The sequence below is a fragment of the Lepisosteus oculatus genome, chromosome 11 (genome assembly GCF_040954835.1).
Source record: "Lepisosteus oculatus isolate fLepOcu1 chromosome 11, fLepOcu1.hap2, whole genome shotgun sequence".
In the NCBI taxonomy this organism is placed as follows: Eukaryota; Metazoa; Chordata; class Actinopteri; order Semionotiformes; family Lepisosteidae; genus Lepisosteus; species Lepisosteus oculatus.
The window spans coordinates 36,702,378-36,720,916 of record NC_090706.1 but is presented as its reverse complement, the minus strand read 5'-3'; the positions used below and the strand labels follow the sequence as shown (position 1 = coordinate 36,720,916).

Below are 18,539 nucleotides of genomic sequence, written 5' to 3'. Positions count from 1 at the left end.
CGAGATATCTGGTCAAATACCACACATGTTGTAGGGGGAGCTTTTCCAGGCTTATGCTTTGAGAGGCAGAAATTCAAGATTGAGAAAGTGCTTGGATCCTTCCCACAACATTCTATGGATCTTCTTCTGGTTTGCAAGCAGTATTTATTAGAACTTAAAATACTCCAAATTAAAGCACATAACATACCCAAGTTGAATCTTTACCTTTGCCTAGAGTGTACTGGAATCTTTTGGTAAACAGTACATCTGAAAAACTTTGCTAAAAGTAAAGAAACTAGATTTGTTACAAAATTGTGGAAGTCAGACAAGATGTCTGAAATCTTAAGGGACTGTTCAGAAATACCTTAGAAAATAGAATAAAAACGTCTGTACAAATCAAAATAATTACTACATTAGAAAAGAAACTTTATTCTTTATATATATGGAAATGGATACAGAAGTGATACACTGCACAGCAATAAGTCAAAATGCATTCCGGGTTCTGTAAAAAATGGTCACAGCAAAGCATACATTTCTAAACCTCTATAAGATTGTCATTTGTAAGAGGGAAGTTTTTTTAAAATGTAAAACATAGCACATTTTATCTAAACATTTTAAGGTAGAGAATCTCATTAGCACTGTATAAACTGATAAAATCCCCCCTTTGCTATTTATGCACTGTTTAACCTTTTTAGCAGATAAACAGCCAACACATTTCTGACAGTGCGCATCAAGTTATCCCAAGATGAAGGTAACCAAATTATAAAAACGCTGCACGTTTTAAATAGCGGCATGTTTAATGGAAAAGTAAGCAACCGCTCTTAAATGTTAACTGGTTAATTTCATTTGAGACGTATGCAGGTAGCCAATTTTTAAACATACAGAATATCGGAATGCAACATGAGAAACCTGCATCAATCTCCTTTGCTCTGGGCTTGCAAATGTCAACAGCTTTCTTTCATGAACTAAAGCCTGCATCTCATTTTCATTTAAAAAAAGTCATTTCTAAACAAGGCCACGAAAACTCTTTATGCAGAAAAAACACGGAGTATTATCTGCAAACGTTCCATATTCTACAAAGAAAAAAAATAATTAAAGCATTATATAATCAAATAATTAGTATTGCATTGGTTGGTCTGGACAAATATATAAAGTCTAAGGATTGCTGAAATCACTGAAAATCATGTCGGCTTTAAGTTGGTAATTAACTGGTATGAAGATAATCTGAAGCCTTTAATAGATATCAAATATCAAAAGTGTAAAATATAGATTTCCTATTAAAATGATTTAAAATCTTTATGGTAACCCTTATGAATACAATTAAAACTTTTTGATCTATTAATACAGTATCCATGTCAAGAATAAATTCAGCAGTGATATAATTTGTACTAAACCGAAAGTAAGGAATTGGTCTTTGGTTCCAACTCTTAAACCAAATTTAAAACTTTTCTGCATTTAGCAAATAGTAACACCCTTTGTATTAAATCTACTGGAATCTGTATAGATAAAGAAGGCAAACAGTAGAGTTTGTTTAGGTATATAATCTAAAGGATCAGAATATAGCTAATTACAGAATACAAAAGATTGTTTACCTAGTTAACGAACATATGGACCCAACAGAAATTAGAATTCAAAAGGTTAATGATAAAAGTTTGAAAACTGGAGCAAGCTGTGACAGGTCGAGGGTCACAGTGATTAAAGCATTTTTAATTAACTGAAAGCAAAAATGTTTGACATTAAATCCAGAAAAGCCTATTCAAGACATCCTACAGTAGCTACTGTTTTACAACTGCATTTCCAGAGTCACTTTATGCACTTCTAGATGGAAATTTAAATTGAACTATAAACCTTATTGCTTTTAGACAGAGATTGTTCAGATATAGGCAGGAGAGTCAGGAACTGATATTTTTCCCTTTATCTGGACAAAAATCAGTGAGGCTTATGGTGACGATCATCAGCAACAAAAACAACAAGGATGTTTTCAGAATGCGTCCCTACAGACTTCAAGCCCAGTTCTAAATTTAAACAGTAATGCTCATTTCCGCTTGTTCTCACCGCTGATAGCCAAAATATAGATCCTAAGAGGTTAAATGCTATCCATGGCCTTAAACTCGCTGAGGGCCTGGACAGGGTTGATATGCTTCTTTTGCGAAGATCTCTTGACCTTGTTGGTCTGCCCATCGTCCTGCTTCTCGCGCTTCACCAGAGGCTTCTTCTCGGGTGCCTTCATCTTCCAGGAGATGGCCGGCAGGTTCAGAGACTGCATGCCCTGGGACTTCTGGTACTTGGTGGAAGCCACATAAGAAGCCTTCACCGTTGAAACCACAGTGTTCATCAGGTTCTTTGCTGCTTGGATCAGAGACATGGCACTGTCCACCTGATAATTAGAGAATAATGCTGTTACAAAGGAGGAGTTAAAAAACTCCTAGAGAAAGCTTCAGATACTTAAAAGATTAAACTTAATTTCAAAATGTATCTGCCTATATAACCCAATGTCTCAATTAGAAACAACCTGTCGTTAAGTACTCAATCTTAAGTGTAACCAATATCTGCTATAAATAATTTAATTAACACATGAAAGGAAGCTTAAAATGCACTTGTATACTTGCACGCTCTTCTAGTGAGCAGGGATGGGAAGTCAGTGAAGTTTTTATTAAAATTACAAACATTTGAATATTTGACTTTCATTGAGAATAACTGGTCTTATCATTGGCAGCAATGCATCTAACACAAAAGACAAGACTTATGAGCAGTACAAACATGAAATGAAACCTATGCAGACAAATCTTGAAGTAGCATTTAAAACGAATTTAACCTTAATTATGATGCTATAAAACTTTAGATTTCTTTAACAAGATAAAGAAATACCTGATCACATTCACTCTAGAAGATATAAAATGCCCCTTTCAGTGGTTTGCACTTGCGAACCATAAATATAAACACGCCATTTTTTGAATTAAGTTATCAGCAAGTGCAGAAGAGCTCCGCAGTGCAGAGACAACACTTGTTTGCCTTTTTCGCGTGTACCACTTCTTGCAAAGTAACAGACGGATGTTGAAGTCTAAAGTGATTAAACATTCAGCTTGTTCTGCGACAGGTAATTATGTTTCTGCAGAGCTGCACTGTAGTTTATTTTCTAATAGTATTTCCAGTTTTCTTTGCTGCAAGGAAGCCATCTTACTCTTTGCTACAAACATTTTCTACTCAATGACATAAGACATGAAATATGCCTCTCTACCTGTCAATCATTGTGGCATGTTTATTATACCCTCATTTCAAATAAGTTTCTTCCTTGTTTTCCAAATTAGCTTTTGGATATCTAAGCATTTATTTTTTCAAACATTCAAGTTCTTGAAGAGTTTGATATAAAAAAGTTTGATTCCACTAAATTATCTTCATCATTCATTTTTCACATAAAAAAAAGTTTGCTTAAGTATATGTAATTTTGTATAACTCAGGAGTAAGGTTTGGATGCCAATACCATAACCCAAGAATTCATTTAGCAGAGTTAATAAAATGCTCAGTGACTCATGCTGAAGTTTCCACTGGCTTCTGCCTCCAACAGTGAGCTTGCATTATCTTCCTGTAGGATGTTTTCTTCACTACAGGAACACAACTAATGGCTTAAATTATTTTTACAGCCCTGTTTTACCCAGTACAAAAGAGTGAACTATAAGACTTTAGCCACGTCAAGATTAAAAGTCACAAATTGTCAAATCATTTACAATGAGGCCTACAAAACTGTCAAAACACCACCCTTTTACAGGGAGTCATTGTTAAAAAAAATGAAATAGTTACTTTTTTCCCCAAAACGAAGAGATACTTTATAAGATAGTGCAATTTCTTCTCTTAAGCAAATTTTGTGCCTTTTGATCGAACTGCACTTACAGGCAGATGAGCACTACTTGTTAAGTCTCCAACTGCACTTTTTGGCATTACTTCTACCCAGGAAATTACAATTGGGTAAGGTAATCTTCTCAGCATAAGCCACTTCCAATACTTGAGGACTAATACTGCATGTGCTGCTCAACTCAAAGATCCCCAGATCTATACATAAAAACCCTGAATTTAACAAAGCTTACTACCTAAATATTACAAGGTAGCACAGTTTTGCTTTAACCTAATGCTACATGACACAGCCCATAGTATTGGAAATTCTAAGCATTAGAAGTGCAGCAAATTAAATACTACTTGAAAACTGTTCATTAATGAAGTGCATGCTTCTCCGAAATATAACTGCTATGCAAGCCAAAGTTAATTCAATTGATGAAATTAATTTTAGTCTTAATCAATTGATGAAATAACCATCTATCGTAAAACATTATGCATGGCAGGTCACAACCCAGTTTCAAATGGAAAGGTGATCCATTTGAAATGATCTCATTGTGGGGACCACTGTTCTCAAGACTGGTCAATTCTGCGAATCCATGATTTATTTACATTTTAAAAAAGGAATTTATAATCAATTGTGTGGGTAGATAATCCACATAAGTGCTATAATCATGCAGTTGCAAAGCATGGGGTTTAATAAAAAATACTAAATGTAAATGTATTTAAAAAATAAAATGCTATAATTTCCCTGTCACAAGGTTTAAATCCTTTTGTTGTGCTAAATTCAAGAAAATTGACACTAATACTGAGAGAAAATTGTAAACTAATCTAAAGCTGATCAGTAATGCTCATTAAGCAGAAACAAGTTAACAGTAACGTTGGGCAAGACAGCTATTTGTTTCATTCTAAAGAGATGATTCAGCTTCCACTTGTCAGGCAGCAGAGCAAGAAGCAGCCTCAAGAAGTTAAAATTAGTTGTTGCGCCAGGTGTTCACTGGGAGAGCTTCCTATTTTAACACCCTTAGGAGAGCAGTCAGCCCTCTGACGTCCCCATCAGTGCTCTCCCTTCAAATAACAGACCTCCTCCAGGAATCTACACTGAGAAGCTGTTGCCAGTGAGCTAATTAATAATTGCACATACTTGGGGATTCTGGCCTCTTCTGAGGCAGCAGTGAATTTGAAATTCTTTTCTATTTACAAACCGCTGAAACATCAAACATATGAAAATTTTGTTCAATATGAACGACGCACTAAACAGCCCTTTCCTTTCAGGTTTTATACCAGTAGAGCTTTGTTATTTCATGCCTTTGTTTGGCAAAGCTCAAAAGGATGCAGCCTTAGGAGAATGTATCCTGTCAACATGCTCGTCTGTGTCCGGGTGTACTGCCATTAAAAAAGGAGCAGCTATGCTTGTATAGTGCATTAAAAATACTGCTGCCATCCATCTCAAACGCTCTAATTCAGGGTCGAAGGGGAGCCAGAGGATATCCAAGGAATTATATGGATTCCTGCATGAATGACTCCTAAAAAGTGATCTGATCTTCATCTAAGTCATAATAATAGTCTTCTTTAATAAAAACACACACATTTTACATTGCCATGTCTTTATTGAACAAATGGTTTAAACAATCAAGGTCAAGGATGGAAAAAGTATGTGAACCCTTACATTTAGTCACTAGTGGAACCTCCTTTATTGCCAATAACCTCAACCAAATGCTTTCTGAAGCTGCTGATCAGACCACCCTAGGGTTCTTTGTCACCTGTTTGAGGATTGCCCTTGCAATGATCTTTATAGGACGCCCACTCCTAGGGAGAGTGGCAATGGTGCTGAATTTCTTCCATTTGTTAACTATCTGGCTGACTGTGGACTGATGGAGGCCTAGTCTAGAAGTCTAGAAATCCTTTTCTAACCCTTTCCAGTCCCATGAGCTTCACTCTTCTTCTGAAGTCCTCTGAAATCTTTTGACCGGGTCATATTGGACTTCAACAGAATTCAGCTGTGATGAGCATGTAACCAAAATTGTGATTTTTTATATACAGCAGGGCAGGTCAAATCCACACCTGAATTGATTGGAATCCCTGTCTCATTTATTGGAATACCTGACTCCAATTACCCTCTTCTCAAGATGTTCACATGCTTTATTCATCAATTACCTTAATTGACCTTAATTACCATTTGTGCAATAAAGATATGGCAATGTAAAATGTTGTGTGTGTTGTTTGTTAAATAAGACTATTCATTATGACTCCGATAAAGATCAGGTCACATTTTAGAAGCCATTCATGCAGAAATCCAGAGAATTCCAAAGGATTCCACAGTCCATCGCAGGGTACACACAGACACAAATGCACACAAGCTCACAAATTTCCTAGAAGATAATTAGCCTATCAGCATATAAAATCCACGCAGATAGCACCCTGTGTCTGGAATTGAACCCATGGCGCCAGGGCTGTGAGGCATTAACGCTAACCACTGTGACATTGTTAAAATAAAACCATCTTTAAATCAGTCACTCAGGCAGATAGAAAATCTGGGAATACAGGAGGAATAGAAGCAAGAATTTTCACTAAACGGTTAATAGCGAACACCTTACCCCAGACACTACCAGCTCTCCACCCAGATTCTGCACTTCTGCTTTCACTTTACTGCAGATGTTCAACTGGTGGCAATAGAGGGCAATGCGCTGCAGGTAGGCCAGCAGATCCTGTTTGCAGGCGGAATCAGGGCACTGAAAATCAAAAGAAAACATTCAGTTGTACAGAGGAATGGCTTTTTAGGTAAAAAAATTTCAGTACTCAAAAAACACCTAAACCCTCAAATGCATTTTATTTCCAGCGTTTTTTACGAACTGCAGGTAGTATCACCAGAAGCAGAAACAAATGCTGAGAAATAGCTGAAAACTATTACACTAAACTTTGCATAAAACTGTCAAAGATTCATTCACATTTAGACACTAACAGCAAAAGCTAATGTCGAGGCCTTTAATTTGATGAATGGGACTTTTTTTGCAGTCCATTTGTTAAATAAAATATTTTTATTTTTCCCACCTCTCTTCACCATATGGCTATAGGGGCTATGCACTCCTAAATGGTTTGGAAAGGCTAAGAAATGTCATACTTCAGGAAATAAAGAGGCAGCATTCGTCTACTTTCAGCAAATGCTGAATGACCCAGTTGTCAGTGATTCTCAAACAATTTTCTTTAAGTATAAAGTTCAAGAGGCATCACAGATGAGACTAAAGCAATTTTGGGAAAAGGTCACCTGTGCCCATCTGCTAACAGTTACTAGTAGAGGCTGCATTAAGAATGTCTAGCCCATAACCTCAAATGCTCAATCAGCCTCAATGAAAACCTACAGAAGAAAGCATTTTAAAAGGCCTTCACCAAACAGACACCAGTTCAAGTACTGAGCACAGGAAAACAAGAATCAGGTTTGCCTTTTTATTGTTCTTGGGTCTCTAAATTAGTGGGTAGAAGATCCGAACTCAAACCCAGAGACAGGCAGTTTTCGATTTTTGCAACTGAGTTAAATATTTCCATTTCAAAATGGAAAAAAAACAGCAATTTTATGTGAATGTTCTTAAAGTTGATTTTATTTTTTTAAAGATTTGATCTGTGGCAAAAGCAAATGGTATAAATTCTTTTCATAGAAGTCTGAACGTCTGGTAGTAAGAGATAAAATGTGACAAAAGAGTTTTGAATCTAATAATGCCAGATAGTGCAGTCTTAGCTGTACCTTGCTATGGTGACTTTTTCCCACTTCCCTTCAGTTTGCAATTTAGAGATGATATACTTGTAACTGACATAACAGCTATTTAAATTCATACACAGGAGTGATCTTATGCATTAGTAAAGAAATACAATTCCTTTATGAAAACTACAGACACTGCACCCATGAAGCAAAAGCAATAATTGTCACATAACTGGAAACAATTTTCAAGCTTTGTTCCATGAGTTTCAATGGAAGGATTTTTCCCAATTACTTTGTGCTACCCACCAGCTATACAAATGAGTGAGTGGAGTAACTGCAGATGATAATAAAGGCTATAGTAATATCCCCAGTGCAAAGCTGCAGGCTCATTAGACAGGCAAGCCCAGGAAGGAAGGAGGCACCTTGTGCTTTCAGGCTCCTGGGAAACCATCATGAATCACACATTAGAAGAGGGGCTCCCTATAAGTAGAGCCCCTCACAGACCGACTTGGGAGGGCAGCACCTGCTCCTTTTTGTTCAAATCTCATTCCATCACTCTAGCGGGAAACAAAATGGTCTTAATTATCACCTTCACCTGATGCCATTTTCAGTACATTTTATTGCAGACAGACCTGACAGAGGGAAGCAGAAAACTGAATGGCAGAAATGTATACCCCCTGCATTAGGATTCTGGAGGTAACTAAGTGCCTGTGGCTGGCAGGGGTAAACCTGAAAAGTTAGGTCTACCCTTGTTTACCTCTGTTATGTAGAGATAACATTGTACAAGAGATTGCTTTAACTTAAAAAAATAAGGAACAAGGTTAAACCTGACAAGTCGGCGCGAAAGTGTTTGAAAATTGAGTGCACTTCACCCTCTCATTCAGATTAAAAGAAACGCTGCAGTGCAGGCATCCGAACTTCTATAGTTAATAAAAGCAAGAATCTGACAGCTCAAGCTTGTGAAATATCAACATTTGTGCTAACCATGAAATCTGGTATTAACTTATTTCACGCTAAAGAAATAAAGGTTTAGAATGGCATGGTACGGCATTAATGACAGGTACAGATTTCTTAATTTCTATCTGCATTTCCTGCTAAGAGCATATATCTATTTTTCAACAACAACAAAAAAGACATCTGTGCGATTTGGCACGCACTTAATACCTTTAAAACCTTAAAAACAACCACTCCCACACATTCAAACTTCTAGATCCTTGTATTCCCAAGCTGCTTCAATGGAATACTGGCATCTGCAGGAATCTGAACGAACTCCTGCAGCTCTACACTGAGCTCATAACATACTACGTGTGCTCCTCTGCAGAACTCCCACAACTAAAACCTATCCTTTTCATAATAGGATCGGCATCAGAAGGAGGCTTTTGTAAGGAAGATGGATTTTGCGGTGGATACTGAGAAAAAACCCTCTCCACCAAGACTGGAAATATTCCTGGAGGAAAATACTAATGGAAGGTCTGACCCTTCCCTGTGTAAGTGAAGGGAAATGTGTAGTGAAATGTAAAGCTTTTTCACTACAGGAATGATCTTTCCATTTCAGCAAAATAATTTTAACCCAAGAACTAATGACAAGTTTATTAAAGTGCATAGCACTGCAGTGAAGGACAATTCCTTAAACAGTAAATAAAGGTAATAAGCGAGATATGCATTTTCTGATATGTACCCCCCTGCTGCCTTAACTAAAGTGCCAGTTCAAAAAGTGGATCATTAAAACGTCACCAGTACCATAATTTTCAACAGGAACTGTTCTGGGTGCCACTGGCATGAAAAACAGTTACTTCCAGCTGCTGAATATGGGTGATTCAAGACTGACACTACAGCGATGAGCAGTGGCAAAAGTGGAGAACCGAAGCTGCAAACAGCCTTTATTTTACTTGCCATGTGTCAAGCCTTCTGCCAAACTACTTTAACGTGCTTACTGTCACAGATCCGAGGCAAGCAACGTCTGGAGAGCCAAAGATGTAGAAGAGAACGGGCATGAGAGGGATAGCCTTCCCCCTAGGGGGCGCCACCCCTGAACTGGGAAAGAGCCGATTCTTTTAGCAGGAACAAGTATTACTGCCTCTTTGCTTCACAGTAACGTAACTCTTTGGCAATTTATTTTCTTTTCCACACTGTTAGAAATGCAGCCTCATCAGAAACCAATCTATAAAATACATAGTGGGGGCCATGTAGTAGCACACCATAAAATTAATGCATCCGAAATATCCTGATGAGCAAAAAAAGTAATAATGCTTGGGTATACAATAATACACAACTACCAAGCCAAATTTTAAATTAAAAGCCAAATGCATCGTCTGCTTATTTGCGAGTCGATGCTATCAGTAGTTCTTATTTCCTTTATGTCTGATTTACCGTATTTAAGAATAACTAAAACAGTAGACCTTCATCCATTTTTAAATAAAGAAAATGTCTACAATCCTTTGGTAAATTCATTCATCAGATCACTACTGGTACTACAGTTAAAACCTTTAAAGGGCAGGCAGCCATGAACTGACAATGATGGCAATGAAACATACATGAAAAATGTATCTACTTGCTTGGTTCTCAGTTGTCTGTCTTTGATATTATCCTGTTTTATACTGACAATCATGAATACACTTGCTGTACTGTACAGACATTTAGAAGATGATATGCTTACACACAATATCCTTTGAACTTCATATCCAAGATCATATTTACTGTAAATGGCAGTAGTAGACGTTCATATACAAGATGCATGTAGCATACAAGTATAAGCAGGATAAACACTATTAAGGTGGGACTAAGCTAACTGTCAAGTTCACTGGAGACTCGGATATCAAGACTACTCCTGCTCCCAGTTCATATTCTACATTCTTGGGCAGCAGATACTGAAAGATTTACATATCGTTCAAGGTTAATGAATCTCCTCACGGGGTGTTGGTGTAGCATGCCTTCTCCATTTAAATGAGGGTTCTTCACCTAGAACACCAATCAGATGTCCTCTCCAAAAAAAAAAGGCAACGAAATCCTTAGTTAAAACACCTGGTGAGGCCACCTGCTTTCAACTCCTAATCAAAGCTAAACACTCCAGTTTTTACTGCCATAATCATCTGAATTCGGAAACTGTGGCAATGTATTTGAAAATATCGCAGAGAAGTAACCATTTCAACAATGTATAAAACGAAATGGCTGCTCTGGGTTTTGCGACTTCCTTGGCCTCCCGGGCAGTTGCAGGCGTGCAGTGCTCTCAGCGAGCCTCTGCTCCAGCCAGCACTGAACCACCCGCATGAAGCGGTGCAGCCTGTGACGTGGTAAAAGACAAGTGGCTTGAACACGAGTCCTTCTCCCGCACACTGCGGTGGGGATCATTGCTGCGAGCTGAGACGTGATAAGCACATAAACCACAAGGCCACGAGAAGCATAATTGGCGATTCTAAATATATAAAAAACACTAAACCAGCCAACACATCATCCCACCCCCGTTTATTATTAATGTGTTTTTCCCCCCACATACTGCATTACCTTAATTCCCAGATGAGTAAGCAGGAGCAGCCTCAGCTCACACATTCACGATGTAAAATAATTTTAAAAGAATACTTAAAAGCCAAGGGCAGTAAGGCACCAAAATTAATTGGTCAGCCCTGGAAAAAAAAAACCTTGGATGCCATATAACCTGGAAAGACATTAAATTAGAAAAGGCTTTTGACTACAGCCAAACAAACTGAAATCTCCCTGGCAACCGAATAATTTTGCAAAATAAAGCTAGTGTAAATGTTTACATATATACACCTTCTTTCCCACAGAAGCCAAGTAAATTCTTGAAGCTACCCACAGGCCACTAAACCTGTAATGATGACCGCATTAAAGAAAAATGGTGAAAAGCCTTGCTGTGCTACCTGACCGAGTATCTTGAATCCAAATGTTTTTGCTACCATTAACATCTTCTGGAACATACAACATGAAGGATTTTGTGGCTAATTTATTACTAGCATATTTCTAGAGGAAAACACATTAACCATCACCTTAGCTGCAGATCACAGAAGGTTAATTTGTTTAGAAATGTATAAAATGATAGGGAAGAGTGGATGAAATTTCCCATTCCCTTTGCAGTGTTCCCCATACAGGCTTCAGAATTCAATAGAGGATGAAGGAAATATAGGCAATCAATCAAAGGAAAGGTAGACAACTTTTTTTTTTTACAATATCATGATCTAAGTGCACACAAATGAAATTACAAACCATGGTATCTTCAACAACTGGTTCTTATGGTGCTAGAACAGATAACCTCTAATCTTTCCATACTTTAAATTCCAGAAAAGCACACAAATACAGCTGTACAGTTTAAATGAAATGAAAGCACAGATTGTCTTATTTTACAGAGGATAAAAATGATTCATAGCTGACATTAAACTGAAAAAACTCTAAATTTAAACCATGATGACAAACACCATAAAAAAAATCCTTGAAGTCAATTCATCCCATTCTTGTTCATTTGGTTGTAGGACCTTAATGAGCAGAACATTTCATCCATATGCTTCCTGGAAGGACCTGCATCTGCTTCAACAAATTTGCAAAGGTGTCCATTGGGAGTTAATAGTAATAATAGCAGGATATTAATAGTGATAACAGATTATAGGGGGACATTGCCAAGGTATTGAATATTCCCTGATCAGTGTAAAATTGGTAACCACAAAAAAACAAACACCAATACCTACAAATTAAGAAAATTTCCAGGTATAAACTGCAAGCATTCCAACAGCAGAGAAGCAGAATAGAAAGAGAGAATCACATTGTAACACCTTGGCCAATAATAACACCGGAACTTTAAAAAAGCACTCCAGCTATTCTTGAGCAATTCTAAAGACATCACGCTACTTTTTGTGATTTTGTACAGATACAGAACTAGCAAACTGTGACTAAAATGTCACAGTTCAGCATTGCTGATCTTGTCCAAATCTTATGTAATAAAAAAAGGCCTGGCCTAGACTTACAGCCTTTTAAATACAAATTTTAAATACTAAACAGATTAAACATACGAAACACATTGAACATTTTTTGATACAAGCTTAAATTCTGGAGTATGAGCTAACATGCATATTACATTTTAGCCTAAATCTCATTTACAGATGATTAGTTGTTTACTGCAGAGCTCACACAGAATTCTTATAAGCCAGTGTCCGTCATAAATTCTTAATAAACTGCAGAACAGACCTTTGTACAGCACTGACCTAAATCTAGCTTCCTATCCTTTCAGTCTACTCATTTCTTGAAACTTTAATAGGGCTCTGTTACCCTCACTTAACTGATTTTACTCTCCTTTACATAAAAAGACAAATACACAACAAACCACAACTCTTTTAATGTACAGCTTAATGGGTGCTAGATGCACTAATGAGTATTTTAGAAGAACAGTTAAAGACCAAAGCATTACAACAGATCATTCTTTTGCTATATGTAAAACACCTGTGAAACATTGCCTACAAAATGACCTGCAGTCCAACACACGTTTGATGCCAAACCTTTGTGCTTTTTATTGTAGCATACATTGCAAATGTCCGCTGTAAAGCTAAACAATCACAAGCAACTTGACTATTTTCAAGTACAGACTGTGGAATGCTTGTGCTTGCTGAACCAAGAAAGGAATAAAAATCCTCAGTCAATGCTTTATTTTCTTATATTTGGAAATCTCTGGAAAAAAAGCTAATCCTCCTTAGCAGTGGAAATTAATGACAATTAAAACCCTAGAGGCTTTTATTTGCATTAGAAAAAAATAATCATGTTCCTTCTAAGATAGAAATGTAGCAAAAGAATACTACCCAAAGCTTTATGCTGCATGTAAAGGTAGTTTAAACAAAAATACCATTGTTGGATGTAAACTAAAATGAAATCAATGTAGGATGAATGTTCATCATGCTAATTTAATAATTTCCCCCCCCTCTTTTCAATAAAACCTTTGTCGATTAATACATTTCTGATCCATGTGTCAGATTTGCTGGCTCTGGAGAGTGATTGCACCTGTTTAAAATGTGGATGGTTTCTGAGCACTGGCACGTCCATCTCTTCCTTCGGCCAAGTAAATTTATTTAGAAATATCGCCAACCCCCACCCCAAACGCACACGCACACACAAACCTGTACACTGCCCATCTGTTATCTTTAGGGGATACCATTGGATTTATTACAGTGTGTAAGCAGCTTCTAAGTGTAAAGAGATGAAACTGTGGCATGACGATCTCCACCCCCACTAAACCCCTTGCTTAAATCCAATCAAACTCAATGCAGGAAATCAAAACAATGAATATTTTCTAGAAAAGGACAGAAGGAAAACTTGAATAAAGATGTATCAGAGCAATTCAGCAACAAGGTTTCAGGGCATAGATAGTGCTTGTCGTATTTGAAGTATCAATTTGTTCAGTAGGAGTACCGTACACAGAATGGTGATGAATACAGATCGGTATGATGCTGCATTTGACACAGTGGGCTAAAATACTTCCCATGTGGCCCCCGGCTTTCTGTACAGCATTCTGTAATATCGGCAGAAAATTGACATCTTTAATACCTCTGTAACCTCAAATATTTCCAGAGCTTTTTATTATAGAAAAACACTGCATACAGTGTTTGAAATAGGCCAGAGTCCTGTTTACCATACTGGAAAAACAAAAACACAAGATAGTGCCTGTAATGACAACCTGCAGTATTGTGGAACTTTTCAGAATACCTCAGCCGAGGCCCAAACCTCCCCTCCTAATTCTAAACACTTGTCACAACCTTGCATGTGCTTGTACTGAAAACATCCCCCCATTAAAGAATGATTCTAGAAGAGCTGATCTGTAAAAATTGCTTGCTTACAGTTATCCATTATGTAATTTTATTAATTTCAAAAAGGTTTCTTAAATCCACAAGGCATGATTTTCTTACATTAACTCTAAACTACAGCTGTTAATAAAAGTGGTTCCTATGTGTTTCTTTGGGAAGAAATGGTAATTAAAGCCTGCATTTAGGATTGCAATCTGGGAAGTACTTTGCGAGGCTGGTATTTTATTTTCTTTGACAAGCTATTCACAGGTTTATCAAAGCAAAAGTAGTGGAAATAAGTGAGTGAAATAGAATCTATAACCAAAACAATCTCCGTAGCTAAAATGCTAGTGAACATTACATTTTGGTAAATTTTTGGTTGCCAAAACTGCATTTAGAACACAGCAATATTAAAGTGCAAATCCAGACCTAAATTCCAGAATACTATTCAGCAAGCACTGACAGCACTGTGACTTTGAGGAGACAAATACAGGAAATTTAACGGCTTTCCTTGACCACTGAAAAACAGAGGTGTAACAGTCTAGATGTAAACCCTCCGGAGGTTATAAAACTACAGGAACTACAGGGTTATAAAATGTTTGCAGTCGGGGAACTCACGTGGTCGGCAATGGTACGGCCCAGCTTGTCCATTCTTGACCCAGCTTCTGCAATCTTCTTGGCCGCGCTAATCACATCAGACGTGTTCTTCAGCGGCCCTTTCCCCCTGAGAAATTAAGATTTTCATTTAGTCCTGACGTGACGCAACAAATTTTACATTTCGCTTAATTTAAAACTCCTAAAAACCCAACTTTATAACCCAGAGAACTTGGTGTTCACAAGCAACATTCTGAAAATATAAAATTCCACTTAAAAAAGAAACCCATTTTTTTTAATTCAGAACCACAAAAGACTCAATCTTTTTATACAGAGGGTACTGAAGCTTTAGATTTGGGGAACTGCTGTTCAATTTAACATGGTGTGGCTTTCCTTTACAAACAGAACCCCAACCCATTAAAAGTGCATAAGGATGTACGTGTACTGTAGGCACTACTCACAGCAGTGTAAAGTGCCAGCCTCATGATATACACCATTCTCACCACAACAGTAGTGGGGGTGGGAGTCGTTGTGCATGATAAGTAAGGATTTCCCACTGATTTGACCCTAGTGAAGCCTTACAGCATTCAGCCAATTGTGCGCCAACACAGGCGAAAACACCTAGGATCAGCTGGTGAGAGCCAATACCTTAAAACTTCAGGCTAATGAAGTTATCAGAAACCTAATAGATCGGATTATTGTACTCAGTTCAGGAATCAGATGTTTAGCAAGTCAGGATTTGGATAAATTATTTGAAGAATAAAGAATTAAAATACTCTGGAGTCTAACACCAATATAAAACGTCATGCAGACAGGTTCTAAGACAACTGGTAAACAAATTCTTTTAAAAAAGTATGTTTTTTGCTGCACCAGAAAAACAAAAGCTCTGGAATTCATCATCCCTTAAAGTATACAGTGAAGGTGGCAAAAGTGGGAGACAAAGAGCCACAAACCCATCACTGAATGCCTGATTTGGTTTAATAAACCTGATTAGTGTAGCAGGAAGCTTAGTGGTTTTTATAGCACAAAGTGATCTCTACTGGCCATCACTAAAGAAACCCAAACATTACGAACACAATCAAAATCCACTCTCACATCAAGGGGAAATTAACATATACTTCAGTTCTTCATATCACATTTGAACAGCACGCACAAGGTGACTGCTTTGCGAGGTGACTTTTAAGGGATGCGTTTATCAAATTTGCATTCGCAGCTCAAATAAAATGTCACAAACACCACGAATTAGCTAATAAAGATGCGTGGGAATGTACTGTTCCAGATGGGAGACTGCAGATCTGGACTTCAACATGTTCAGACAGGTGGCCCCCAAAAATGTCACATACATTCACACTACACAATTTTGTTTTCATGAGAGCCTAAAATAAACAACACAAACAAGCAATTAAGACTGGAGACAGAACAAGGCTACAGCCAAGCTCTGTGCTATTATCTTTTACTCGCCTTCATGGGATATTATATTTATTGAAGGACAAAGACCCATACCAAGTTTTAAATTCTTTTGAATTTTTCTCGTTCTCCATCATCCGATAATAATAATAATAATAATAATAATAATAATAATAATAATAATAGCTTACACTTATATAGAGCTTTTCTAGACACTCCACTCAAAGCGCTTTACAGGTAATGGGAACTCCCCTCCACCACCACCAATGTGCAGCATCCACCTGGATGGTGTCCCCGTCACTACACTGGGGCATTAGGACCCACATGAGCCGCAGGGTTAGCGCCCCCTGCTGGTCCCACTAACACCTCTTCCAGCAGCAACCTTAGTTTTTCCTAGGAGGTCTCCCATCCAGGTATTGACCAGGCTCACACCTGCTTAGCTTTAGTGGGTTGCCAGTTGTGAGTTGCAGGGTGATAAGGCTGCTGATAAGTCACAGTTATATAGCAGATAGAATTTCACATTATCTATGCACCGTATATACGTTTTCAATTACAAGATTTAGAATCCCACAACTAGTTCAAGAACTTCCAAGAAAACGCATTTAAAAACTATAAATATTAAAAAAACTAAAGAACCCAAAACCTCTCAAATACTAGGCTCCTGTTAACAGAACAACCTTATGCCTTATGATAAACTAAACAATCCTTTAAACATGTTCAGTTGAAAAACAAGGTCTCATCACATGGTTTTGTGTAGATATCTTTAGAATGAATATTTCCTTGCAGGGAATGTACAAAGGAGAAGCATCCTACCTTGCATATATTTTGCTGATATGCATTTTAATTAAAATACGTCTATATTCTACAATGCCTGATATCGGAGCCGGGCTAATTTGCATACATCTGCATAGTATTATCATGCAGTACAGCGAACCTGTAGAAAAGAAAGCTGCTTTGCAATAAGTTCCCCTTGATCCTTCAGGGAGAAATATACATATAATCCTGATTAACCTGCTTTCTAGAATTTAATTTTTTTGAAAGACCTAACTGGTGCAAAACATTTCAACACCGCGGTGTTACTGGTTTTAAGGCTCGTGTGCACAGGACATTAAATAAGATCATATTTGAAATAGGACAAAAACAGAACAAATACCCAGTGGGGAACAGAACCTAAAATAGTGAGTAAAGTTGCAGCTCACAGGAAATCAGCAACAAGTACAGGACTATTCTTTCCTTGGTTGCTGACAACGGTGTATTCTAAAAGCCTATAGACAGGCATTTTGGAAAGGTGCACAGATGGTGGGGACTCTCAGGTGTTTAGCCTATGAGCTTTGTCTCATCTCAAGTGGGCTTTTGTTATGCTGCCAGCTGAAAAATAATGTTGATAAATGACATGGGTGACCTTTCTTTCCAGCAGTAACAGTAATGTATTCAAAATGATCAGTTTTCTTCCAGATAACTTTTACTATATAAAAAACCTTGCCTAAAGAGGGTGCAAAGGTCCTGGTCCCTCCATTGTTTCCCCCCAGTGAGTATAAACTTTGGTTAAGACAGGAAATGGCAACATAGTGGCTGAAGAGAGTAATTAGGTCATTCTCCTTTTTATAGCAATACTCGTGGGATACTTTCCTATTCACATCTTTTTGAATAAAGCAGCATTTTGTTCTACTGATATACCTGCACCTTATAAAATACTAGGTAAATCAACGGGACACAGGTCTGAAGCATAATCATGCAAGAGGAAAAAATTGTGGCATTTGTAAATGCTAATATATGCATTATACTTTGATAAAATATTTTCTGTGACACTGCAATAAAGATCTGGTCTATTCACTGGATACAAGCTGCTGAAAGAATGCAAAATTCCATGAAAGGAGATTCAGCAAAAAATGTTCCTGCCTTATCCCTGATATGCAAGTCATCCTGCATACTCACCTGGTGAAGTCAGTCATTTCCATCATGATCATGCACATCTGCTTCGCCAACACAATGATGTCATTTCCGCTGTCATCCCATTTGGACACCTCAGCATCAAGCTTGCTCTTTTCCTCCTGAAAACTGGCAACCTGTTCTGCAATCTTGGCTTTCTGCTCTTGGGGCAGCTGTGCCATGATAGCCTATTGAAACAAAAAGAAATCCTTAAGGTCAACATGACATGCACATGCATTCAATCCAATGGCTCAAGGCTATACCCTTTCAACTGCTTCAGCTACATTTCAACCTTAAGGCAGCTGAATCCAAATGTTGCGTGTACTTCATGGTAG

General features: G+C 37.6%; 1 protein-coding gene across 3 annotated transcripts in view; it reads right to left on the bottom strand.

Annotated features, from left to right (window-relative positions):
• Positions 1–381: 381 nt before the first annotated feature.
• Positions 382–18,539, bottom strand: part of ctnna1 (catenin (cadherin-associated protein), alpha 1) — a 104,263-nt gene continuing 86,105 nt past the window's right edge. For all 3 annotated transcript variants that reach the window (XM_006631921.3, XM_015349865.2, XM_015349864.2), the window contains 4 exons: positions 18,211–18,392; positions 14,893–14,998; positions 6,405–6,539; positions 382–2,356 (listed from right to left, as the gene is read on the bottom strand). In XM_006631921.3, coding sequence (XP_006631984.1) covers positions 2,066–2,356; positions 6,405–6,539; positions 14,893–14,998; positions 18,211–18,392 — 714 coding nt within the window. In that variant the 3' untranslated portion in view covers positions 382–2,065. The remainder of the gene's footprint in view (positions 2,357–6,404; positions 6,540–14,892; positions 14,999–18,210; positions 18,393–18,539) is intronic.